Source organism: Pinus tabuliformis, chromosome 1_2, assembly GCF_031772625.1.
Source record: "Pinus tabuliformis cultivar Carrire ecotype Pingquan chromosome 1_2, CPIR1, whole genome shotgun sequence".
In the NCBI taxonomy this organism is placed as follows: Eukaryota; Viridiplantae; Streptophyta; class Pinopsida; order Pinales; family Pinaceae; genus Pinus; species Pinus tabuliformis.
In genome coordinates, this window is record NC_142298.1 from 73,889,921 (window position 1) to 73,916,992 (window position 27,072).

General features: G+C 41.0%; 2 protein-coding genes across 2 annotated transcripts; both read right to left on the minus strand.

The window, feature by feature from the left end:
• Positions 1 to 507: 507 nt before the first annotated feature.
• LOC149204482 (uncharacterized) lies at positions 508 to 9,874 on the minus strand. Its single transcript, XM_089397137.1, has 4 exons — positions 9,484 to 9,874; positions 2,716 to 4,170; positions 692 to 1,186; positions 508 to 548 (listed from the first exon to the last, which is right to left on the minus strand). Exons 1-4 carry the CDS (start codon positions 9,872 to 9,874, stop codon positions 508 to 510), a joined length of 2,382 nt encoding a protein of 793 aa, XP_089253263.1.
• Positions 9,875 to 24,551: 14,677 nt separating this feature from the next.
• On the minus strand, positions 24,552 to 24,977 carry LOC149204483 (uncharacterized). Its single transcript, XM_089397138.1, has one exon. The coding sequence runs from the start codon at positions 24,975 to 24,977 to the stop codon at positions 24,552 to 24,554; it is 426 nt and encodes a 141-aa protein (XP_089253264.1).
• Between the last annotated feature and the right edge of the window lie 2,095 nt (positions 24,978 to 27,072).

The window sequence follows — 27,072 nt, forward strand, 5'->3', positions numbered from 1 at the left end:
GGAGTAACAACGTCAGAGGACTAGCAACATCGAAGGAGTAACAACATCGGGTACTTAGAAAAATTTTCTTGCCTCCATAGGATATAAACACCAGTGGTAGTACCTGCAAAAAAACAACTGAGTGGTAACAATATATATATATATATATATATATATATATATATATATATATATATATATATCTGTTTTTTTTTTTTTAATCAGAGGATGCAAAGGAGGAATTCTCGACATTAACAACCTTCAAACCAGATTTATCAGAGAGATGTTTGATGAAGGCATCTTTAGAGGCTAGACAATGATACAGTCTGAGATGATGTCCATTTACAATAAAAGAAGCATGTGTATCATCAATCATGACAAGTTTGACAGTTCCATTATCAAATACCTCATCAATCTCGTAAGGCCCTATCTAACGAGAGAAAAGCTTTCCCTTAAAGTCCTTAAAATGAGAATCATACAGTAATGCCCAGTCCCCTTTATGAAACACCTTATTCTTAGTAAAATTTATTATGCCATTTTGTTCTCTGCTGCTGAATCGCTGTATTTCTCTGAACAAACATTAAACAAATTTCATCTAGTTCATTTAGCTGTTCCAGCCAGTGTTTCTGAGCTTCCGAAAGGTCCAATCCTACTTCGGGCGCTGTTCTAAGCGTATTGATCTCAAATTATATTGGAAATAGAGGATATTTACCATAGACAAGCTCAAACGATGAAAACCCTGTTGTATCCCGCCGTGATGTTCTATACGTCCAAAGAGCTTCAGGAAGTTTTTCAGCCCAATCTCGGCGATGATTTGCCACAGTCTTTGTGAGAATTTTTTCTAATACCTTGTTTGTTCTTTCCACTTGACCGTTCACCTGAGGGTGGTATGGGGATGTTAGTCTGTGCTTGATCCCATACTTTTTCATAAGCCTCGTTATCATATGTGATGTAAATTGCGTTCCCCCATCTGAAACTATCTCTCTCAGGGTGCCATATCGAGCAAAAATCTCTTCAAACAAAAAGTCCAAGACAACTTGTTCTATGGATTTCGCCACAGCCCTGGCCTCAACCCACTTTGTCAAATAATCTGTGCAGACTAAAATATAAACTTTATGATGTGAAGACGGATTAAATGGGCCAACGAAATCAATAGCCCATTTCTCAAAAGGTTCAAGGACCACTTGAGGTTGTAACGACATTTCATCTGATCAACCAAGTTGACCCATCTGTTGGCAGCTATCACATCTTCGGACATAATCTCTCGCATCTTGAAAGATGGAGGGCCAATAATATCCCATTTGTAACACTTTATGTTCGGTCCGTTTGTCTGCAAAATGTCCCCCACAGGGACCGTCATGAGCAGCCTTTAGGACATCATAGATGTCATCTTCTGCTACACAACATCGGATCTGCTGGTCGATTCTTGTATAAAACAGATATCCTGCTATCCATGAATAACGGGTACTATGACGAATGATCTTTCATTGTTCCCTGTAAGACAAATGCTTGGGTACCTTCCCTGTAGCAAGATAATTAGCAATATCTGCATACCACAGAGTGTGAGTAGAAATTGAAAAAATATATTCATCCGGAAAATTATCTTCTACAGGTGTACCTTCATCATTAGTATCTAATCTAGACAGGAAATCAACAACTACATTATCCTTGCCTGGTTTATCTATGATGGTAATGTCAAATTCTTGAAGTAATAATAACCACCTTGTGACACACCTAGGAGTTACAGGTTTATTCATAAAGTACCTGATTGCTGCGTGGTCAATATGCACAAAAGTAGGATATCCAGTAATGTAATGCCGAAATTTCTTAATAATATAAATAACAACCAAGAACTCCTATTCTGTTACCGTATGGTTTAATTCAAGAGCTGTCAAATTATTGTTGACATAGTATACTACATACGACTTCTTGTCTTCTTGCTGTCCCAAAACTGCCCCTATTGCTATTTGAGAGGCATCAATATGGATGTGAAAAGGGAGTTCCCAATTAGGACCTCACAAGATCGGAGTTTGGCAGATTAGTTCCTTGATTTTTGCAAAAGCCTCTTCACACTCAGGTGTCCACAAAAATTATGCATGTTTAGTTAACAACTGAAAAAGTGTGAATGCTATCCTAGAAAATTTTTCAATGAAATGTCTATAATAGCCAGCGCAACCAATAAAACTAGGTACCTGCGTCGGTGTCTTTGGTACAAGAAAATGCAAAATTACCTCTACCTTGGCTGGATCAACTTGAATTCCAGCGGCTAAAAGCAAGTGTCCCAGCACTATACCCTCTTCTCTAATCATATGACACTTAACTGTACTTAGATAAACATGCATTTGTATGAATATTTTAAGCACCTTCTCCAAGTTTGTCAACCCTTCTTCAAATGATCCCCCATATGGTGTAAAATCATCCATATAAATCTCGACACTATCATCGACTAGATCAAAGAAAATCCCTAATATTTCCCTTTGGAAGGTAGTAGGGGCATTACAAAGACCAAATGGAAGGACCCGTATGAAAAATTCCCCCAAGGGCATGTAAAAGTGGTTTTATCCTGATCCTCAAGAGCTATTCGGATTTGATTATACCCACTAAACCCATCCAAGAAGGAGAAAAACTTCTTCCCAGCTAAGGTATCCAAGACTTGGTCAATGAAGGGTAAGGGAAAATGATCCTTCAAGGTTTCTTTGTTCAAATCCCTATAGTCCACACAAATCCGCCATTTACCATTCTTTTTAGGAACAATAACTAGCGGAGACACCCATTGACTATCTGAGATAGGGTAAATAAATCCTACATCTAGCAACTTCTGAAGTTCATCCTTGACAATGTTTTTCAGAGTGGGGTTCATTCTTCTTTGGGGCTGTCTCACAGGCCAACAATCTTCTTTGATGTATATATGATGAGTGCACAAATCAGCAGGGATACCCTTCATATCTGTATAATCCCATGCGAATGCTTCCTTATGTTCATGAAGAACTTTCAGGAGCTGTTCGGTCTGGGATGGTGAAAGATTCAGGTTAATATTCAATGTCTTCCCTGGCTCAATTTCTATAGGAATATTGTCACAGGGTGCAATTATAGGAATATCTTCGTCTTCAATGCCTGATTCAATAGTTTCCTGCATTTCACAGCTCATAACAGATTCTAGAAATTGACGAGTTGTATCAGAAATGGCATGGGGGCTACTGATAAAAGTATTAATAGTATCATCTTCTGTTTCATTTTTAAAATAGAGGGCTTGACTAATAGTAAGGACTAGTCTGGTTTCCTCGCTTTCGGCTTCAGGCCCTTCTAAAGGTAGGGAATTTTGTTTAAATGTTGTTTTACCTAATGAACTTGGTTCCGCAAGGGGGTAAAGAATAAGGTTCTTTGTATCTTCCCCATTAGATATCACCATGTTTCCTGACCAGCATCCAATATAGGCGTCTGCAATTGCTAACCAAGGTCTTCCTAAAATCAGAGGGTGACCACCAGCTGGGGATTGTGTTTGTAACACCAGAAGATCAACGAGATAATGCCATGAGTCTACTGAAATTGTTATGTCTTCCAATTTTCCTATCGGCCTTACTGTAGATCTATCTGCTAATTCCAGGACAATAGGAGTTGGTTTTAGATTTCGTAGACCCAATGTAAGCATAGTTTCAGATGTGATAACATTAATTGCAACCCCAAAATCTACCAGTACATTTAGGATTTCAACCCCATTAATCTGTACTGTCAGGATTGGGTTCCTTGGATCACCATATTTCACAGGTACAAATTTTCCCAACATAATGTCTAATAGCTTCCCCATAACATGAATGGTAAGCAGATCCTTTATTTTTTTTCTAGGTTTCTTGGAACAATATTCTGTAATTGTCTTAGTGTAAATAGGCACATCCTTCATAGCTTGGAGTAAGGGAATTTTGAAAAAAAAGTTTTGCAGTTCCCCTAAAAGGTCAAATTCTGGTTGAGGATTCTGCTTACTCAAGGCTAATCTCTCGGGATAAGGCGGATCAGTTGGGCAGCCCTGAGTAGCACCAGAATGAGGCGGGGGGTGTTTGATAGCATTCTGATTTGACTCATTCTTGTCTACTTGGGATTCTGGTTCTGGATCTTCATCACCAATATGTTCAACGATAATTGGTGAAGTCTGAGTTTTCACCACCCGACCAGATCGTAGATTTATTTCATTACATTCTGTGGTGGAAATGCTATATGAAGGAAGGTTAAGTGTGTGAGTCTGTTGAGGACCCTTATTATTAGGATTTGGATAAGGTTGGATAGGAAGCTGAGGATGAGGAGGAGTACCGGTGATCCAGGTGGCTCCAGACACATGCAGAAGTCCAAGAGGGCTCAGGAAGGGTCAAAAATAAAATTGCGTGGATTGTGCTCAAAGTAGGTTCATGTTGAAGATCTCGTCGTCGTGATCGCGATGGTGTGAACGGTTCGTCAAACCGAGTCCGTATGCGAAAGTTAGGAGCAGTCAAAGTTCAAGGGTGACTTGGGTCACTAGGCAGGCTTAGTGAGGCAGCAATTTGGACAAAACATAGCCATCGGATTCCGGCCAACCTGGGCCAGATTCCGAGTGAGTTTGTGGCCTATTTAAATTGTCTCCTTCGGTCAATTTTCTAATTTTTAAAAAATGGCCATGGATCTTTAATAAAATGAAAAAAATATATATAATTTTGGGGTGGCGGGCCACCAACCCCGCCACCCGCCCATATCCAATGTATAAAAAAAATAAAAATTAAATATGGGTCGATGGGCCATGACCCCCACTGGCCCTCCCTCAACTACCGTAACCAAAACTTTAATAAGGGGTGGGTAGCCATGACCCCGCCACCCCCGGAGCCTGCTCAGCGACGTTACATTAAGGGTGGGGGCGCGGGCTGTCAACCCCGCCGCCCTCTCCACCTCCCATATACATAGCAACTGCTGGTGGGAAAAGGGACGTGGGCCACGAAAATAGTGGACCCGCTGCCCCACAGTTAAAACAATAAAACAACCATGTATTAAAAATGGGAGGGGCAGGGTTTGACCACACGACCCCTCCTGAACGAAATTTTTAAATAACCAATGCGCCCAACGACCCTCATTGGGTAATCCGCCCACTCAGAAATATATCAGCCTTTTTCCATAGTGCACCAGGAAGAGGCCAGGAGCGGGCATAGATTTCTATGCAGGTGGAACCCTGAGCAGTGTAGAGAGGGCGGTCAGAACCATGATCTGAGCAATTTCTCTAGGGGGCCAGATTTTCATTTTGTTAGTTTTCGACAAATTTTATATGGTTTCAGCATTTCTCGACGCCACGAACTCAACGGTGTTATCCGTTTCTCCATTAGAGGTCTGTAATTTTCGGGCTTCTTCAATTTTGGAGGTATAAGGTCGTCATTTTGATTTTTGATGTACTTTCATTATTTTGCCATCTAATGAAAACAGGGCCTCCCCAATAATTCGAGTAGGGCCCGGAGACGTAGTCCCTCCTGGATGAACTCCGATATCAATATGGTGTCTTCTATGTGTGACTTGATATTCTTCTCTTCCTCTTCTTTTATGCACTTGTAATTTCATGGTTAAATGCAAGCTTAATATGTAATTCTTTAATGCATCACATGGAAAATATTTCCGAGATCAAGTGGTATCAGAGCTGGTCCTTGTAGATGTGAATTGCATGTTTGTATGCTAACAAGAAATAGGCTCCGAAGAGGTGAAGGGAAACTAAAGTCTTTCGATCCCGAAGTGGGGCGTGCACATCGAAGGAGGAGCATGGTAGATGAAGAGGCTCATTATGAAGAGGAGCTCAATTTCCGCAAAACCTTCTATACAATGGCAGAAAATGTCAGTCAATTGCTTTCAAGGCTGGAGAAAGCAGAAGGGAAAAAGGCAGAAGAACAAGGTTCAGTGCATGGAAATGGTGGAGAAGAACCCCCTCCTTCTCCTTCCATGAGTGAAAGCTCTTCTTCCTCTCATCACCATCATCATAGAAATTCAAGGGGTGCATCTAAGAAACCTTTCTTTAAATTAGATGTCAAATTTGATTTGCCCATGTATAATGGTGAAAGTAATGCAAAAAAGCTTAATAACTGGATTAGACAAATTGAGATCTATTGCAGGATTCAGCAGATTGAAGAGGATGAGGCAAAGATTCAGTTGGCCTCTCTTTAGCTGAGTGGCACCGCTCTCATCTGGTGGGAGAGAAAATTTTGAAGTAGTAAGAGTGTGGGTAATCTTCTTTCCTCATGGCCTAATTTCATTTCTGCATTAAAAGAACAATTTTATCCCTTGGGTTATAAGCAAAAAGCCTTAATGGATTGGCAATACTTAAGGCAAGGCAGAGGTCAGGATGTTCAGAGCTTTACCGAGGAGTTTAGAAAACAAGCACTTAATTTTGGCATTGCACTTGACTCACCTGAAGTAGTAACTAAGTATATTGGATCATTACATAGTTACATTAGACATTCATTATTATTGTTTGAACCTACTACCATTGACTCGGCTAGTGTAAAGGTCATTCATCTGGAAAACAGGGGAACACATGGATGAGATGACCACCCAAAGAAAATTGCAGCAGTCAAGAGAAATGGAATAAAGCCCTCTGTTACACATTGTGAGAAAGAGGGTCATGACGAAGAAAATTGCTGGAAGCTGCACCCTGAGCTGAGACTTGAAAGAAATGACAGAAAGGGGAAGCAGAAGGTTGTCACCACCGTGCAACAAAACCAAGATTCCGAGTTAGAGGAAGATTAGAATGTCATAGCTGCGGGATTTGCACGTGGTAGGCCCATTGACTTGGGGTCCGATTCTGGCAATGAAATGATGTTTTCAGCCCTTGGGATCGTGGCAGAAGGACCCATAGATTTGGGGTTTGATTCTGGCAATGAGTCAAGGGTTTCAATAGACATAACGAAAAGGGAACTTCCCACAACAGGACTCCAAGAACTTGAGGAGATCAACCACCGCATCCAAGCAGAGAATGCTGAGCTAAGGGGGCTTCTATAGGAGGCAAGGGAAGAAAAACAAAGATTACTACGCCAGTTGCAAGCCAAGGATGAGGCCTTGGAAAAGCTGCAACATCACTATCCGGAGGTAAAAAATGATTCTCTGATTTCATATGATTTTCATGATGATGAATTCGCTGCTTTTGAAAAACATACTATAGGGATTGGATCCAAAATATTGAAGAAAATGGGGTATCAGGGAAAGGGCCTCGGCATCAAAGACCAAGGCATCGTAAACCCCATCGAAGTCAAGGAAATGTCACGTTGTGCAGGACTCAGATACACTAGAAAGGAAATGGGAGAAAGCTCCAATACAACTAGTAACCAACCAATGATAGACGATGAAAATCCTTCCTCACATTCCAGTGATAGTGAGGGATCCACGAACACTTATTGAAGGAACACTAGGGGATAGTGCCCCAAGGCAGCCCTGAAAGTTTGGAGGAAAAAGAATTGTTGTAGTCCTTGCAACAAAGAGGGACACCAACAAACCACGTGTCTAATGCTCTATGCTCCGAAAACATCTTCAGAGGAGCCAAAAGGTGAACATGTTCAACAAATGAATCCACCCCATTCACGGTGGTCTGCTTTATTAAGTTGGTTTTTTTAGAGGTAGTAGCTTGTTATGGCCACCATTGTAAATCATACGCTGCAAGTAAATATAAAAGTGATGGTGTGTTTCCTATCACTTCAAAACACAATGATGATATTTTGGCCTTTCTTTATTAGTAGTTGAGGTATTGATTAGTTTTTATGTAATCCTTGTCCAAGGAGTGTGTGCTATAAACTCTTGGTAATGAAGGGTTGTTAAGTCATGTGTGGTGTGCATGATTGCAAAGAATGTACTAGTTTCGCGTGTAGGTGATTGAAAGTGTGGATTGAAAAGGACACAAACAGTGTGCTAAGTGTAAATGCTTTTGGGGTCCAAAAGCTCCTCAGTGGGGAGGATTGATCCAGGTGGCTCTAAACACATGTAAAAGTCCAAGAGGGCTTAGGAAGGGTAAAAAATAAAAGTGCTTGGATTGTGCTCGAACCAGGTTCATGTTGAAGATCTCGTCATCGTGATTGCGGTGGTGCGAACGGTTCGTCAAACCGAGTCTGTATGTGAAAGTTAGGAGCAGTCAAAGTTTAGGGTTGACTTGGGTGACTGGGCAGGCTTAAGGAGGCAACAATTTGGACAAAATCCAGCCACCGGATTTTGGCCAATCTGGGCCAGATTTTGGGTGAATTTATGGCCTGTTTAAATTGTCTCCTTCAGTCAAATTTCCGATTTTTCAAAAATGGCCATGGATCTTTTATAAAACAAAAAAAAAATATAATTTTGGGGTGGCGGGCCACCAACCTCGCCACCCCCACATATCCAATGTATAAAAACAAGAAAAATAATTAATTATGGGTCGACAGGCCATGACCCTTGCTGGCCCTCCCTCAACCACCGTAACCAAAAATTTAATAAGAGGTGGGCAACCATGACGCCGCCACCCCCGGAGCCTGCTCAACAACGTTACATTAATGGTGGGGGCGCGGGCTGTCAACCCCGCTGCCCTCTCTACCTCCCATATACACAACAAATGTCGACAGGAAAAGGGGTGCGAGCCACCAAAATAGTGGACCCACCGCCCCATAGTTAAAACAATAAAACAACCATGTATTAAAAATGGGAGGGGCGGGGTTTGACCACCCGACCCCTCCTCAACGAAATTTTTAATTAGCCAATGCGCCCAACGACCCTCATTGGGTAATCCGCCCACTCAGAAATATATCAGCCTTTTTGCATAGTGCGCCAGGAGGAGGCCAGGAGCGGGCACGAATTTCTATGCAGGTGGAACCCTGAGCAGTGCAGAGAGGGGGGCCAGAACCATGATCTGAGAAATTTCTCTACGAGGCTAGATTTTCATTTTGTCAGTTTTCGACAAATTTTATATGGTTTCAGCATTTCTCAATGCCACGAACTCAACGACATTGTCCGTTTCTGCATTAGAGGTCTGCAATTTTCGGGCTTCTTCAATTTTGGAGGTATAAGGTCGTCATGTTGATTTTTGATGTACTTTCATTATTTTGACATCTAATGAAAACAAGGCTTCCCCACTAATTCGAGCAAGGCCAGGAGACGTAGTCCCTCCTGGACGAACTTTGATATCAATCTGGTGTATTTTATGCGTGACTTGCTATTCTTTTCTTCCTCTTCTTTTATGCACTTGTAATTTCATGGTTAAATGCAAGCTTAATATGTAATTCTTTAATGCATCACAAGGAAAAGATTTCCAGGATCAACTGGAGGGAATGTTGGAAGGCAGTTGTAACTTCTGTTGTTGCGTAGTTTGAGGAAATTGACCAGGAGAAGGGGAAGGCCCTCACCAATTCTGAGACCATGAAGGGTTTGAACTAGACTGTGGGAACCAAGACTACCAAGGCAGATATTGATGAAATTGAGACCATGATTGTGGAAAAGGTACTAACTGAGGTCCCATATTTAAATTGCTAAAATACTGAGAAAGGTCCTGAGACATACCTTGGTTTGAGTTTAGTGGCCGTGGATGCCATGGTTTCTTGGAACCCATAAAGCATAATTTCTCTCCTCCTTCACTTGGTCCCTGGAATACTATCTTTAGCCCAGGAAGAGATGGACATGAATTGGTGGAGTGAGCCTGTTCACATATTGCACATGTCGCCACAGTATTTAATGGGCATTCCTTTAATGGATGTTTCTTCGTGCACTGAGGGTAGAAGATGGCCATGGTCCTTTCTAATTCCATTTGCTTTTGTTTTTCCTGTAACGTGTCCATATGAGAGGAAAGTGTACTAAGGATGTCATTTTTCAGGTTATCTTGTAAGTTCTCGATTTCTGCTTTTGTAATTCCTCTGCTGGATGTTCTAAAAGTCTGAATCCCTTGCTTATTCATTGCAGCCCCTCGTGAACACTGAATGCATAAATCACAAATAGAATCAAAGTCCTCCTTAGATATATCACCCTTTCCTACTATATTCAACAGGTTTAGAGAGTCCTCCCTTAAGGCCCGGAGAAAAATAATTTTTAAGATATCCTTATCCAGGTCGCTATGGCCGGATCTCTCTAGGGTATATTAAGAACGTTCCACACAATCCTCCATATTCTTGTCCTCCTTCTGCATAAATTTAAAAATTTCTTCCTTTATATCCCGGGATTTACAATAATCCTGGTACTTCTCTAGAAAAGCTTTCTTCATCTCCTCCCATGAGGAGATAGATTTTCCACCCAGACCCATAAACCATCGCAGAGCTGTCCCTTTGAGAGTAGCAGGGAATATTTTCAATTTATGAGCATCAGCCACGTAGTCATATCCCCTACAAACAATATCAAATTCGAACATAAATGTATCTGGATCTTCTGAGGAAAGCCCATGGAAGTTAGGCAAAGCGGTCAGTGGGATGGGATTCATCGGCGCATCACCTCTAATGTCTCCAATTGGAAATTCAATCGAGGAGGTTGGACGTGCCATGAATACCCTCCAATAATCACTCGAAATTTCAACAGGTTCCTGTTGTATGACAACTGGTGATTGAGGTCGCTTAACAACACTTCCCTAATCATGTGGTGACACAAATCCCCCCAATTTCCTTCTGCAGGTGCACTTGGATTGATTTATTTTTCTGACCCTTTGCTTGCTACTTCCTCTTCTTCTGATGTTGAAAGGGGTATCCTTACTCCTAAGGGTATTATTGGTTTTTCAATAGACTGCCCTTCAGACTACGTGTGATTCATTACCCTAACAACGGTTCGTGAAGATGCTTCAGCTTCAGCTTTCGCAATGATTTCCTGGATGTGTGGTACATGGTTCATGGGTTGCACCATATATGGGGCTGCCTGGTGGGGGCCGGCCCACGTGGGCCGGGCGGGTTCGATGCCCGTCAGCCCCGCTTTAGTTACGGAATATGGTAATTGCATGGGTTGGGGTGTGGGCCGGGTCCATCAGAGGTGGCCCGCGCCCACCCCGTAATATAATGATATATGTGGGGTGCGGTTGGACCGACAGGGTCATGGTTGTCGGTCCTTTTAATTAATTAATTTTTTTGTTATATGGTTTTGGGGGTGGTGGCCCGCCACCACATTCATATTTTTTTTAATTTTTATTTAAAATGGGGGAGATTTTCAAACCTTTAGAAAATAAGGGATATTAGGCAAATTAACGAGGCCACAATTTCGACCGCTTTCGGGAGCTAGGTTTCATGCCCCGGGGTTGGTCAAATTGTAGGACACTTAACCCTGGCCCACAACCCAACTTTGACCAAAACTTTGACTGGCTCGTTCTCCCTCATACGAGCTAGGATTGACAAACTGTTCAGTCCGCTGTGATCAGGACGACGAGATCTATGCTCTAGTCGTGGTTCAAAATCATTCTGGTCACTTTGATTTTCGAGTTTTCATAAGCCCTCTTTGTCTTGTGTGTGTCTCTGGAGCCACCTGGATCAATCCTCCCCACTGAGGAGCTTTTGGTCCTCTAAAAGCATGAAAAATAATCTGCAACTTCTCTGTACCTTGACTGCACCTCAAGCGTCCTGAAAGGTCCCTCTTCCATCTCCTTCACCTTTGTTCTTTGGGGCCTTAAGTGATGAGCCGACACGTGCAACCTGAACCTATAGTACATTGTTTTGAAAATGACATGCTTGAATTTCATGAAAAAATAATGACCCAAGCATCCCACACTTGCCACGAGTTTATAACAAATACTCAATGGTCAAGTTTATATCAAGATGGACACAATACCCGAGCTATGAAAACAAGGCCAACATATCATTGTTGCTTCAACAAGTGATTAAAAACACATCATCATTACAACACATGATTTACAACAATAAGACCAAACACATGATTTGACAAGTGATGGAAACACAACATCAATTTCAGCGTTTAAAATACAACTCCAAAATAAGACCAAACATCATTGTTGTTGAACAAGTAATGGAAAACACATCATCACTTTTACATCTTAAAATGCAACAAATGATTTACAAAAGCAAGACCATGACAAGCTAACATATCTAGAAACCAATTTTCACTTATCCAGGTGAATGGGTCGCCTCCTTGTGGCGCATTCGATGGTCGAACAACTGCTTCACCTGGTTCATGCACTGACACTTTTTCTTTAAGGCACTGCTCTGGATGGAGCCTCCAACAAGTGGCTCTTTGATGGCCACTTCTATCGCAATGACTGCAATAGGACTTCTTCCTCCAGATTTGCTTAACCTGTTTCTTTACATGCTGTTGAGAGGGTCTTTCACGCCTCATTCTTTTGTGTGCTGCCATTCTTTTCCAACACTTAGAAAATGTATGGTTATGTAATCCACAAAAGGTACATGTTTTTCGATGTCTTGATTTATGTCCATCATTAAAAACATGATTATAATCGAAATTAACATTCGAATGTCGAGAGTGGTTATACCTTTCCTTGCTGTCTCTGGTGTAAGCATGGTGATGAGAGCTTGCCTAAGCTCTTTCCTTGCAATGGAAACTGCCATGGGATGATGGGGATGTGTTCCCATCATTATCTTTCCTCGACGATTTCGACAATGTCTCGGAAGAATCTAACACCTTCGAGCACTCTCCCTCGGTGTATCTCAAGCCTGCAAATCGAGATCTCGACACATCCTCCAATGGTTGAGTTATGCCTTGGTTATTAACACCAAGTTATTTTTCCTCCTTGCACCTCATCCTGGTAAGGAGCCTCATGTTTGTTCCTGTAATTGGGATCTCCAAATTTCCAATAGAAATCATACTATGTGACGACGAAACTAAAAGGAAATCAACATCTTTTACCTTCTCTATCAATTTGGAAAGAACTGATGAGGGCTTCTCATCATCTGTTGTTGGTTCGCTAGCTGTCTCGGTGCATTCCCCAACTTCCTTTCTAACATACCCAAGTCTTGCCTGATGGGGTAATTCTTCTACTTTGATGGGGTTGACAATGCCTTGGCCATTAACACCCAAGAATTTTCCTTCATACCCCATTTTCTTCAACAGTTTGGAGCCAATTCCTGTGGTATGATTTTCAAAACAGCGAAATCATCATCAGAACACATACATGAATTCAGAGAATTACATTTTACCTCACATGGGTCACGCTGCAGCTTTTCCAAGGCCTCGTCCTTTGCTTGCAGCTGTCGTAGCAAACTACATTTCTCCTCTTTCTCTTCATGTAGAAGCATCTTCAATTCAACGTTCTTTGTTTGAAGATTTTGGTTGTTGTGCTTCAGTTCTTCTAGGGCCTCTTCCGTGGCTTGCAACTAAAGCTGCAATCGCTCCTTTTCCTCTGTCTCTTTTTGTAAAATTTCATACATTATTTCCACTCTTTTGGAAATTTTGAGCATGGTCTCGTACATCGTCTTTTCATCCTCTGTCACTGCACATTCCATTGCTCACTCTTGCCATTCACATCCACGCAAAGACCGCTCTAATACCACTTGATCCAGGTCCGGGTGTGACAAAGGACCCTTCCAAGACCTTTTACTTTCGTGATGTGTAAAATTGCATTTTTTGAAAGAACATAAATGAATACATGTGCATGCTGTAAAGAAGAAGACACATGACAATCATCAACAACATAAAATAACAAGACATTGATAACGGAGTTCGTCCAGGAGGGACTACATCTCCGGGCCCCGGTGTCAAGACGGTGTAGGTCACTACATTAAGTGCTATCAATAGTGATGATATACATAAGAGGTGATGTCGCTATCATACAAGGAAAATTCCCTCATGCAGGAGTGGCTCCAAGAGATGTTCCGCTACAGGAACTCTCAGTTAAAAAGGACTCCTATCAGTATGACATAAACTCATGCATGATGAGCATCCCGCCAACATGGCATAAAAGGGATCTCAATGCAAACATACACGGTGACAACATGAGTATCCCATCAACATAACGACAAAGGGATCTCAAACAAATCATGACGATTCATGACAACAAGTACATTCCACAAATGATTCCGCGTCACATCAAGCAGGAGTCATGAAAATAAGTAAGAAACAAGATCCCACATCAAACATAAAACAAGGATCTGTGCAGCACAATGCATAGCAAAAAGAAGTACATGAACATACTGCATATACCTCACATCTAGGGGCCATGTCAAGCTGTTGAAGTTGTTCGTGCCATTGATCTCACGACGTCGAATCTCATGGAAATGGTTGCTCGCACATGAATGCTAACACCTGAACTCCACTTAGAAAAGAGGTCGAAAAATTAAATGAGCAAATTGAAAATCTGAACACACCATCAGATTTGTGGCGTTGAATAGTGCAAAATTGACTGTCAAATTTCTGAATTCTGAGAAAGTGGAAATTTGGGGCTTAAGGGATCTTTTAGATTCCCCCTAGATTCCTCAAAGATTCCCTCCTCCGCGTCCTCTGCAAATTGGCTGCTTAGATCAGGAAACTAACTACGCCATCGGGTTCGTGTCGCCGAGAGGTGTAAGATCGACATAGAATTTGTCCAATATGGACACTGCAAAAATTTCACCCTCCTGAGAATTTCGCTCAATTATGGTTCCACCTGCAATAAATTAATTAAAAACACTGCCTCGGTTTTCGTGTGCACTCCTGCTCCTCCATGCCTGGGCGCATTGACAAATGACGGGTTTATATAGCTGATTAACCAAGGAGTTCGTTTGGTGTAGTGGTTAAGATGTCCAAATTTGGTGAAGGAGGTCAGGTGGTCAAACCTCGCCTCCTCCATGTTTAAGGTTTTATTGTTTTAAAAAATCCGCATGCCTTTAATTTTGGGGGTCGGGTCCGCATTGGGCGGCCCGCCCCATAACTTCCGCAGCTGTTTGAGTTTGCATTGGGGCACATTAATGGCATGGTGGTGCGTTGTTGGAACGAATTTCCTATTAAAGTTTGGGCCGTTGATTTATGTGTGGTGCATGGTTCATGGGTTGCACTATATATGGGGCTGCCTGGTGGGGGCTGGCCCACGTGGGCCGGGCGGGTTCGATCCCCGCTGGCCCTGCTTTAGTTATGTAATATGGTAATTGTGTGGGTTGGGGGTGTGGGCCAGGTCCACCGGAGGTGGCCCGCGTCCACCCCGTAATATAATGATATATGTGGGGTGCGGTTGGACCAGCGGGGTCATGGTCGTCGGTCCTTTTAACTAATTAAATTTTTTGTTATATGGTTTTGGGGGTGGCGGGGGTGGTGGCCCGCCACCACATTCATATATTTTTTTAATTTTTATTTAAAATGGGGGAGATTTTCAAGTCTTTAGAAAATAAGGGATATTAGGCAAATTAACAAAGCCACAATTTCGACCGAAACTTTGACAGGCTCGTTCTCCCTCATACGAGCTCGGATTGACGAACCGTTCACACCGCTGTGATCAAACGACGAGATCTACGCTTTGATCCTAGTTCAAAAGCATTATGATCACTTTGATTCTCGAGCTTTTATAAGCCCTATTTGTCCTGTGTGTGTCTCTGGAGCCACCTGGATCACTTTCACATGTGATAGAGGCCATAGTGTGGCACATCTTTACCATGTCAGACCGCTCCAACACATGAAAGGAGAAGTAAAAATTAACTTGCCATATTTCTTCTCCAGGAATCTGGTCAAGATGATATAGTTAGTGAAAAATGAAACTAAACCAAAATAAGCTCAAATTTATCGTCAAAGACTTATAAAAATTCTTGTAGAACATCAAGTCAAAACTAAGGGGAAATAATTTTTAGTCCAAAATCAGCATGAAAAATAGGCCATAGAAGAGCAATACAAAACAGATCAGGAAACCAGAGGCATAATGAATTCACCACTCTATCCAAGAACTAAATCTAAGAAGAAACACAATACTGTCATGATTGAGAAGGATGCATCCTTCATATCCACTCCTAGGAGGCATAGGAGAAAGAGCCCAACAGAAGCAAGTAGCAAAGACCCTGAAGTACAGATTGTAGAGACATTTTCTATAGAGAAACAAGTAGAAGACATAATTGAAAGATTGGAGAAAGAAGCATTACAAAAAGACTCATACTTTGATAATGTGAAGGCCACATCATTTGCCAAGGATACACAGGAATTAGAAAAAGAGTTGCAATTGAGCAAGATAAAAGAACTGACAGATTAATTAGAAATAAACAGGATCTTAGAGAAGCACTTGAAGAAAGAGAATAAAACATATAAGAAAAATAATGCAAAGTTGGCCAAGGAGAATGAAAACTAAATGAGGAGGTAGGAAAACTGAAAAGAAAGAATGATCTACTTTACAAACAGGATTTCAAGTGGCTCAAAAATAAAAACATGTGGAAAAACAAGTATGAGAAATAGAAGGTCAAAATGGCGATTTTTTAGAAAGACAGCCTTTTGGTTTTTTGAACACTATGTTATCTTATGCCTTTTTACAGAGAGTAAAATTTTGGCTATGATATGGTCTTCCTAGTGAAAGACTGACCTAAAGTATATAGTTTATCCATGTACACTCCTATTTATAAGGTAATAAAATATTTACCCAAAAAAAAGAGAGCAAAGAAAAAGAGGAGCATAAGTCAAAGTTGATGTACTACAAAAACATCATTGCACCAAGATGCCCTCTCGAGCCCGATATGGTAGAGATGTTTTAATGTTTAACATTTTGTCACGGCCAAAATAAAATAAAATAAGATTAAACTAAAAGATAATAATAAAATCAAATGACATTTTTGAACTCCAGTGTGCATTCGTTTATTCTCACTCCCAATTGGTTAATGGGATCCAAAGATTTTAGAGGGTATCAGTAATGCAATCAAGACCTTTGTGAAAATTTCAGATTCCACGAAGAAGGGTCGCTATACATCGTATGCACAAATATGTGTATACATGAACATTACTGAGCCATTGCCAGACTCGATCAAGCTGGAATATCACAATGAAATCTAGCAAAAGCCTTTAGATTATGAACATGTGCCATTCAGAAACTGCATGTGCCATGAATATGGGCATTTATATTGGGACTGCCCCCTCAACAAAGCAAATGTAAAAGAGATGGTGGAAAAAGAAGTATTGACCAAAGCTAATGGAGATGACGAAGGTTTCCAGAAGGTTGTGAGCAAGAAGAAATCCCCCAAAAGCCAGATGGATTTTGCAATAATACCAAAAACCCATAATAAGGGAAACAAATTTGTAGCATTAACAATGGTTAAAGAGGAGTTGAGTAGTCAGGAAGCGCCAATGCAAGTTGAAAAGGGACAAATCTCGATGATCATAAAACAACTCCAAGAAGCAAGGCACAATTGGAACCTCAAGAATCACTGCGGATGCAAGCCCAAAAGAAAACAAACAAATGGAGTTGGAAAAATTAGTAGAGGGATTAAGCAATGAGGAGCAAGTCCCGTAGAAAATGTTGGCATAGTGGCGCCATCTCAATTCAAAATTTATTCCAAAAAAAATACCAAGAAATTTTTTAGAGTAAAAATTCAGGAAACCATGGATGAAGGGGATCAAAGAGATTCTGAAAGAGATACCAGCCAACATGCCAAAAATATTTCAAAGCGGGATTTTAAATATAAAAGAAACCATAAAAGAGGGAGGAACCCCATCCAGGAATCCATCAAGATGGTGGGAGATTATTTGGTGAATATTGGACAAGTCATCTCACTAGCGGTGGTGTTTACATCCTGTTGTAAACCTTTTAAATGAAGATCTTGACTTGGAATATACAATACCTCAATAACAGAGGCAAACAAAGGTATATGAAAGAGAGGATTACCATAGATCATCCAACGATCTTATTGTTACAAGAAACAAAGATCTCTAGTGAAAATATCTGGGACATTGTAACCAAAATAGGTATCAACTATTCAATTATGGCGCTTCATGTAAAGGGTAGTGTGGAGGGGTTGCCATACTCTGGAACCTGACAAAGATTTGATTTGAAAATTGGTTGCCCTGTCCTAGAATATTATCAGGGAGATTTAGATACGTAAGGACCCGAGAGTTGTATCTTTAACAGTTGTATATGACCCACACATCCCTACAGGAAAAGAGAGATTCTTTAGCGATCTAAATGAAATTTGGGCACTTCATAGAGATGAGATCTGGCTGGTAGGAGGGGACTTCAATATGGTAACATCTCTTGATGAAAATATCGGTGGACTAAGAAGGCTCGATCCATAGGTAGAAAATTTTAGAGATATAATCAAGGATCTAAGATTGGCCGATATCCAAATTATAAACAAAATTTACACTTGGAATAATCGTTGTTGAGGTAAGCATCAAGTCACCAATCGACTAGACAATTTTTTTGCTTCATAGGAGCTGATGGAGAAGGACCTGTTTGTGAAAGCTTCCATCCTTCCATGCATGGGGTCAAACCATTGGCCAGTAAGATTAGAACTCGATCTAAAAATTGTGCCTAGGAACCATCTATTTAGATTTGAGAGATTTTGGTTAAGAGATCCAAAATTCCAAACTATAGTGAAAAAATGGTGGGAGGAGATTGAGGTTCGTGGGAAAAAATCTAATGCACACCTTCCAGCTCAAATTGAAGGAACTCTAGAAAAAAATAAAGGACTGGAATAAAATTAAATTTGGGCATATAATGGAAGCCCAACAACAACTTCAAGTGAAGATGAGCCAATCCAACAACTAATTATCCAAAATGATTCTTTGAGGAACTAATTCAAGAAGAGGGACAACTGCTAAATAAGTTGGAGGAACATAGAAAGAAAGAAGAGCTACTCTAGAAGCAAAAACCCTGTGTGTAGTGGTTGAGGGAAGGGAAGAAGAATTCAACCAGTGGCCACCTCCATAGTGCATCAAATCTTGTACCGACAAATTTTAAAATTGGGGTAATGATTTGTTCCCCCTTCGAGCACCGAGGAGTCTGAGATTTCCTCGCCCCTCTTGGTAGAGTTACAGGAAGGGAAGAATGAATAACATCTCTTCTCATTCCCATATGGACTGTACTCCCTAAGTCATGCCCCTCAACTTCTGCATTTTCTGTTTGGGCTGAGTCTCCATGTGGTTCCTGAAGAACCGTGTCAGGTATAGGTTCTTTTTCTTTTACTGATGCCAAGGTTTCTTCTTTTAGTGGTGCTGGTTCTTGTGTGGCAACACCACTTACATTTTCTACTTCAGACCCTAAGTTTTCTTGGACGGGTGGTGCTGGTTCTTGTGTAACAACATCACCTGCACTCTCTTCTTCATATCTCAAATTTTCTTGGATGGGTGGTGTTGGTTCTTGTGTAACAGGACCACCTACACTCTCTTCTTCATACCTCAAATTCATTTGTTCTAGTGGTAGTTCTCCCCAAAGATTATCAACTAATGTTGAAGCAACATCAACCATGTCCTCAATTTCCATCCTTTCAATTTCAACCAAGCCAACAGGTGATGCTGGTTCTTGCGGAACAACATCGGCTGTAACATCTTCCATCTCGACTGAGCCAATGAGCGATGCTGGTTCTTGTGGGGCAGCATCGGCTATGGCGTCTTCCATCTCAACTAATCCAATAGGTGATGTTGGTTCTTGTGGAGCAACATTAGCTGTGGTGTCTTCCATTTCGACCAAATCAATAGGCGATGCTGTTCTTGTGGAGCAGCATCGGTTGTGGCATCCTCCATTTCGACTGAGCCTTCTCCATCCTCCGCCTCTGTAGGTATAATGCCCTCCAGTTCTTCTTCTGACAATTCAACGAACTGTGGCCAAGATACAGGAGTTCGAGCCAACGATTGAATTACCAGTAGTCGGACCAACCCGTGATTTGCGAGGACTGCTAATACTTTCCGAGAGCGACAGGAAAATTGTGCCATAAGTTGAAGACTTTTCCAGAGGAAGAAAGGCATATTTAATGAATGAATTTGCGCATGCCAGAATCGAAGGGACCTAACAGTTTAAAATTATACTTGAACATCACTGTAAAGCATCCTTCGCAGGTAACGTATCTTAACACGAAGTATGAAACTTCGCCCCAGGGATAGGTAATGAATTACGATCATACCCTCTTCCTTTTTGAATTGTTATTTCTACGGCTTGTAAAAATACTTTTGGGAACTCTGGCAAGGGAGCCTTCCACGAAAACCACTTCTTCCCTTCCTGTGGTAGTCCACCGACGACCGAGATGGCTTCCTCTGTGACAAGGATATTGAGACCCCGAACTTTGGAATGATATTCTTCCAGGTTCAACACAAATTCAGCTGTAACAGTCTTGTCAAACCCCTGCAATATCTCAAAATATCTATCCCAACCTATATTTACAAAGACCTGCCATACATCTGCGTTACTACGGACCAAAATTGTGCTCTCTGGTTCATGTCTCATAGCCGCTCCACCCATTTTGTTATAGCTCAGTAGCAACACTTCGGAGTAGCAAAGAAACCATTAGGAGGGAGTATCGATAGGTAATTTTTTGCAGAAAGGCATAAGAAATGGTGATAGTGGGGTGTAAAAATGGAAATTTTTAGAAAGATGGGAAAAATCCACAGCAGGTTATGGAAATAATGGCGAGCCATTATGGTAATTACTCCGCAGACTCCAAAAGGACTGGTTCATTAAATCTAGTATCTATTGATAAATGTGCAGAGTAAGGTAAGAATCGTGGAGCGGACGTATTAGCATAGGCTTTTTATGATGACGTCAATGAATCATTGTTGAAATTGATTATGCCGCCGTTTTAAATATAGTTGTACCTCCCCCCAACTGAAAAATGATTGTTGACGGTCACCTCAAGTCATGTCAAAAGAATTACTAATCAAAGCCGCAAAGTTTGCTCGGGGACATACCTGGCACTTACCTGGCGGAGTGACAACACAGAGGAGTAACTGCATTGATGGTGTAACGACATTCGGGGAGTAACAACATCTAGTACTTAGAAAATTTTCGCACCACGGAGTAGCAACATCGGAGGAGTAAAAACAACGGAGGAGTAACAACACCGAAGGAGTAACAACACTGGGCACTTAGAAAAATTTTCACCACGGAGTAGTAGCACTGGAGGATTAACAACGTCGAAGGAGTAGTAGCATCGAAGGAGTAACAACACTGGGTACTTAGAAATTTTTTCACCACGGACTGCAGCACTGGAGGAGTAATAATGTCGGAGGAGTAGTAGCACCGAAGGAGTAACAACACCGGGTACTTAGAAAAATTTTCACCACGGAGTAGCAGCACCAGAGGAGTAACAACGTTGGAGGAGTAGCAACACCAGAGGAGTAAAAGCGTCGGAGGAGTAACAACACCGAAGGAGTAACAACACCGAGTACTTAGAAAAATTTTCACCATGGAGTACCAGCACTGGAGGAGTAACAACGTGAGAGGAGTAGCAACATCAAAGGAGTAACAACACCGGGTACTTAGAAAATTTTTCTTGCCTCCATAGGATATAAACACCAGTGGTAGTACCTGCAAAAAAACAATTGAGTGGTAACAATATTTATTTATATATATATATATATATATATATATATATCTGTTTTTTTTTTTTTTTAAAATCAAAGGATGCAGAGGAGGAATTCTCGGCACTAACAACCAGATTTATCAGAGAGATGTTTGATGAAGGCATCTTTAGAGGCTAGACGATGATACAGTATGAGACGATGTCCATTTACAATAAAAGAAGCATGTGTATCATCAATCATGACAAGTCTAACAGTTCCATTATCAAATACCTCATCAATCTCGTAAGGCCCCATCCAACGAGAGAAAAGCTTTCCCTTAAAGTCCTTAAAATGAGAATCATACAGTAATGCCCAATCCCCTTTATGAAACACCTTATTCTTAATAAATTTATTATGCCATTTTTTTCTCTGCTGCTGAATCGCAGTATTTCTCTGGACAAACATTAAACGAATTTCAGCTAGTTCATTTAGCTGTTCCAGCCAGCGTTTATGAGCTTCCGAAAGGTCCAATCCTACTTTGGGAGCTGTTCTAAGCATATTGATCTCAAATTATACTGGAAACAACAAAGATTTACCATAGACAAGCTCAGACGGTGAAAACCCTGTTGTATCTCGCCGTGATGTTCTGTAAGCCCAAAGAGCTTCAGGAAGTTTTTCAGCCCAATCTCGGCGATGATTTTCCATAGTCTTTGTGAGAATTTTTTCTAATACCTTGTTTATGCTTTCCACTTGACCGTTCACCTGAGGGTGGTATGGGGATGTTAGTCTGTTCTTGATCCCATACTTGTTCATAAGCCTTGTTATCGTATGTGATGTAAATTGCGTTCCCCCATCTAAAACTATCTCTCTCGGGGTACCATATCGAGCAAAAATATCTTCAAACAAAAAGTCCGAGACAACCTGTTCTATGGCTTTCGCCACAGCCCTAGCCTCAACCCACTTTGTCAAATAATATGTGGAGACTAAAATATAAACTTTATGATGTGAAGACGGATTAAATGGGCCAACGAAATCAATAGCCCATTTCTCAAAAGGTTCAAGGACCACTTGAGGTTGTAACGACATTTCATCTGATCAACCAGGCTGACCCATCCGTTGGCAGTTATCACATCTTCGGACATAATCTCTCGCATCTTGAAAGATGGAGGGCCAATAATATCCCATTTGTAACACTTTATGTTCAGTCCGTTTGTCTGCAAAATGTCACCCACATGGAATGTCATGAGCAGCCTTTAGGAAATCATAGATGTCATCTTCTACTACGCAACATCGGATCTGCTGGTCGATTCTCGTATAAAACAGATATCCCACTATCCATGAATAACGGGTACTATGACAAATGATCTTTCATTGTTCCCTGTAAGACAAATGCTTGGGTACCTTCCCTGTAGCAAGATAATTAGCAATATTTGCATACCACAGAGTGTGAGTAGAAATTGCAAAAATATATTCATCTAGAAAATTATCTTCTACAGGTGTACCTTCATCATTAGTATCTAATCTAGACAGGAAATCAACAACTACATTATCCTTGCCTGGTTTATCTATGATGGTAATGTCAAATTCTTGAAGTAATAATAACCACCTTGTGACACGCCTAGGAGTTACAGGTTTATTCATCAAGTACCTGATTGCTGCGTGGTCAGTATGCAAAAAAGTAGGATATCCAGTAATGTAATGCCGAAATTTATTAATAGCATAAATAACAACCAAGAACTCCTTTTCTGTTACCGTATAGTTTAATTCAGCAGGTGTCAAATTCTTGCTGACATAGTATACTACATACGACTTCTTGTCCTCTTGCTGTCCCAAAACTGCCCCTATTGCTGTTTGAGAGGCATCAGTATGGATGTGAAAAGGGAGTTCCCAATTAGGACCTCACAAGATCGGAGCTTGGCAGATTAGTTCCTTGATTTTTTCAAAAGCCTCTTCACACTCAGTTGTCCACAAAAATTCTGCATCTTTAGTTAATAGCTGAAAAAATGGGAATGCTATCCTAGAAATTTTTTCTATGAAACGTCTATAATAGCCAGCGCAACCAATAAAACTACGTACCTGCGTCGGTGTCTTTGGTACAAGAAAATGCAAAATTACCTCTACCTTGGCTGGATCAACTTGAATTCCAGTAGCTGAAAGCAAGTGTCCTAGCACTATACCCTCTTCTCTCATCATATGACACTTAATTGTACTTAGAGAAACATGCATTTGTATGCATATTTTAAGCACCTTCTCCAAGTTTGTTAACCCTTCTTCAAATGATCCCCCATATGGTGTAAAATCATCCATATAAATCTCGACACTATCATCAACTAGATCAAAGAAAATCCCTAATATTTCCCTTTAGAATGTAGTAGGGGCATTACAAAGACCAAATGGAAGGACCGGTATGCAAAATTCCCCCAAGGGCATGTAAAAGTGGTTTTATCCTGATCCTCAGGAGCAATTCAGATTTGATTATACGCACTAAACCCATCCAAGAAGGAGAAAAACTTCTTCCCATCTAAGGTATCTAAGACTTGGTCAATGAAGGGTAAGGGAAAATGATCCTTCAAGGGTACTTTGTTCAACTCCCTATAGTCCACACAAATCCGCAATTTACCATTCTTTTTAGGAACAATAAATAGTGGAGACACCCCTTGACTATCCGAGATAGGGTAAATAAATCCTACATCTAGCAACTTCTGAAGTTCATCCTTGATAATGTTTTTCAGAGTGGGGTTCATTCTTCTTTGGGGCTATCTCACAGGCCGACAATTTTCTTTGATGTATATATGATGAGTGCACAAATCAGCAGGGATATCCTTCATCTCTATATAATCCCATGCGAATGCTTCCTTATGTTCATGAATAACTTTCAAGAGCTATTCGTTCTGGGATAGTGAAAGATTCGGGTTAATATTCAATGTCTTCCCTGGCTCAATTTCTATAGGAATACTGTCATAGGGTGCAACTACAAGAATATCTTCGTCTTCAATGCTTGATTCAATAGTTTCCCGCGTTTCACAGCTCATAATGGATTCTAGAAATTGACGAGTTGTATCAGAAATGGCATGGGAGCTACTGATAAAAGTATTAATAATATCATCTTCTGTTTCATTTTTAAAATAGAGGGCTTGAATAATAGTAGGGACTAGTCTGGTTTCCTTGATTTCGGCTTTAGGCCCTTCTAAAGGTAGGGAATTTTGTTTAAATATTGTTTTACCTAATGAACTTGGTTCCGCAGGGGGGTAAAGAATAAGGTTCTATGTATCTGCCCCTTTAGGTATCACCATGTTTCCTGACCGACATCCAACATAGGCGTCTGGAATTGCTAGCCAAGGTCTTCCTAAAATCAGAGGGTGACCACCAGCTGTGGATTGTGTTTGTAACACTAGAAGATCAATAGGATAATGCCATGAGTCTACTGAAATTGTTATGTCTTCCAATTTTCCTATCGGCCTTACTGTAGATCTATCTGATAATTCCAGGACAATAGGAGTTGGTTTTAGATTTCGTAGACCCAATGTAAGCATAGTTTCAGATGTGATAACATTAATTGCAACCCCCAAATCTACCAGTACATTTGGGATTTCAACCCCGTTAATCTGCACTGTCAGGATTGGGTTCCTTGGATCACCATATTTCACAGGTACAGATTTTCCCAGCATAATGTCTAATAGCTTCCCCATAACATGAATGGTAAGCAGATCCTTTGTTTTCTTTCTAGGTTTCTTGGAACAATATTCTCTAATTGTCTTAGCATAAATAGGAACATCCTTCATAGCTTGGAGTAACAAAATTTTGACAAACAAGTTTTACAGTTCCCCTAAAAGGTCAAATTCTAGTTGAGGATTCTATTTACTCAAGGTTAATCTCTCTGGATAAGGCAGATCAGTTGGGTAGCCCTGAGTAGCACTCGAATGAGGAGGGGGCTGTTTGATAACATTCTGATTTGACTCATTCTTGGCTACTTGGGATTCTGGTTCTGGATCTTCATCACCAATATGTTCAACGATAATTGGTGAAGTATGATCATTCACCACCTGACCAGATCGCATATTTATTTCATTACATTCTGCGATGGATATGCTATATGAAGGAAGGTTAAGCATGTGAGTCTGCTGAGCACCCTTATTATTAGGATTAGGATTAGGTTGGATAGGAAGTTGAGGATGAGGAGGAGTAATGGTGATCCAGGTTGCTCCAGACACATGCAGAAGTCCAAGAGGGCTTAGGAAGGGTCAAAAATAAAATTTCTTAGATTGTGCTCGAACCAGGTTCATGTTGAAGATCTCGTCTTCGTGATCACGATGGTGTGAATGGTTCGTCAAACCGAGTCCGTATGCGAAAGTTAGGAGTAGTCAAAGTTCAAGGTTGACTTGGGTGACTGAGCAGGCTTAAGGAGGCATCAATTTGGACAAAACCCGGCCATCGGATTCCGGCCAACCTGGGCCAGATTCAGGGTGAATTTGTGGCCTATTTAAATTGTCTCCTTTGGTCAATTTTCCGGTTTTTAAAAATGGCCATGGATATTTTATAAAACAAAAAATATCTATATAATTTTAGGGTGGGGTGCCACCAACCCCGCCACCCTCCCATATCCAATGTATAAAAACAAAAAAAATTAATTAATTATTGGCCGATGGTTCATGACCCCCATCAGCCCTCCCTCAACCATCGTAACCAAAACTTTAATAAGGGGTGGGTGGCCATGACCCCTCCACCCCAGGAGCCTGCTTAACAACGTTACATTAATGGTGGGGGCACGGGCTGTCAACCCCGCCACCCTCTCCACCTCCCATATACATAGAAACTGCTGGTGGGAAAATGGACGCGGGGCACTAAAATAGTCAACTCGCCACCCCACAGTTAAAACAATAAAACAACCATGTATTAAAAATTGGAGGGGCGGGGTTTGACCACCCGACCCCTCCTCAACGAAATTTTTAATTAGCCAATGCACCCAACGAACCTCATTGGGTAATCCGCCCACTCAGAAATATATCATCCTTTTTCCATAGTGCACCAGGAAGAGGCCAGGAGAGGGCACTGATTTCTATGCAGGTGGAACCCTGAGTAGTGCAGCGAGGGGGGTCATAACCATGATCTGAGCAATTTCTCTAGGGGGCCAGATTTTCATTTTGTCAGTTTTCAACAAATTTTATATGGTTTCAACATTTCTCGATGCCACGAACTCAACTGTGTTATTCGTTTCTCCATTAGAGGTCTGCAATTTTCGGGCTTCTTCAATTTTGGAGGTATAAGGTCGTCATTTTGATTTTTGATGTACTTTCATTATTTTTTCATCTAATAAAAACAGGGCCTCCCCACTAATTCGAGCAGGGCCCGGAGACGTAGTCCCTCCTGGAAGAACTCCGATATCAATTCGGTGTCTTATATGCGTGACTTGATATTCTTCTCTTCCTCTTCTTTTATGCACTTGTAATTTCATGGTTAAATGCAAGCTTAATATGTAATTCTTTAATGCATCACAAGGAAAATATTTCCGAGATCAAGTGGTATCAGAGTTGGTCCTTGTAGATGTGAATTGCATGTTTGTATGCTAACAAAAAGCAGGCTTCGAAGAGGTGAAGGGAAACTAAAGTCTTTTGATCCCGAAGTGGGGCGTGCACATCGAAGGAGGAGCAAGGCAGATGAAGAGGCTTGTTATGAAGAGGAGCTCAATTTCTACAAAGCCTTCTATACAATGGCAGAAAATTTCGGTTAGTTGCTTTCAAGGTTGGAGAAAGCAGAAGGGAAAAAAGCAGAAGAACAAGGTTCAGT

What these genes read in the sequence shown, in the direction of transcription:
- LOC149204483 (XM_089397138.1), bottom strand. Translation starts at nt 24,977, where the DNA reads ATGGGGAAGCTATTAGACATTATGCTGGGAAAATCTGTACCTGTGAAA.
- LOC149204482 (XM_089397137.1), bottom strand. Translation starts at nt 9,874, where the DNA reads ATGAATAAGCAAGGGATTCAGACTTTTAGAACATCCAGCAGAGGAATT. An exon ending in GCCACTAAACTCAAACCAAG is followed by an intron (nt 4,171 to 9,483) that starts GTATGTCTCAGG and finishes TTTCCACCACAG; the next exon opens with AATGTAATGAAATAAATCTA. An exon ending in ATCGTTTGAGCTTGTCTATG is followed by an intron (nt 549 to 691) that starts GTAAATATCCTC and finishes ATGTTTGTTCAG; the next exon opens with AGAAATACAGCGATTCAGCA.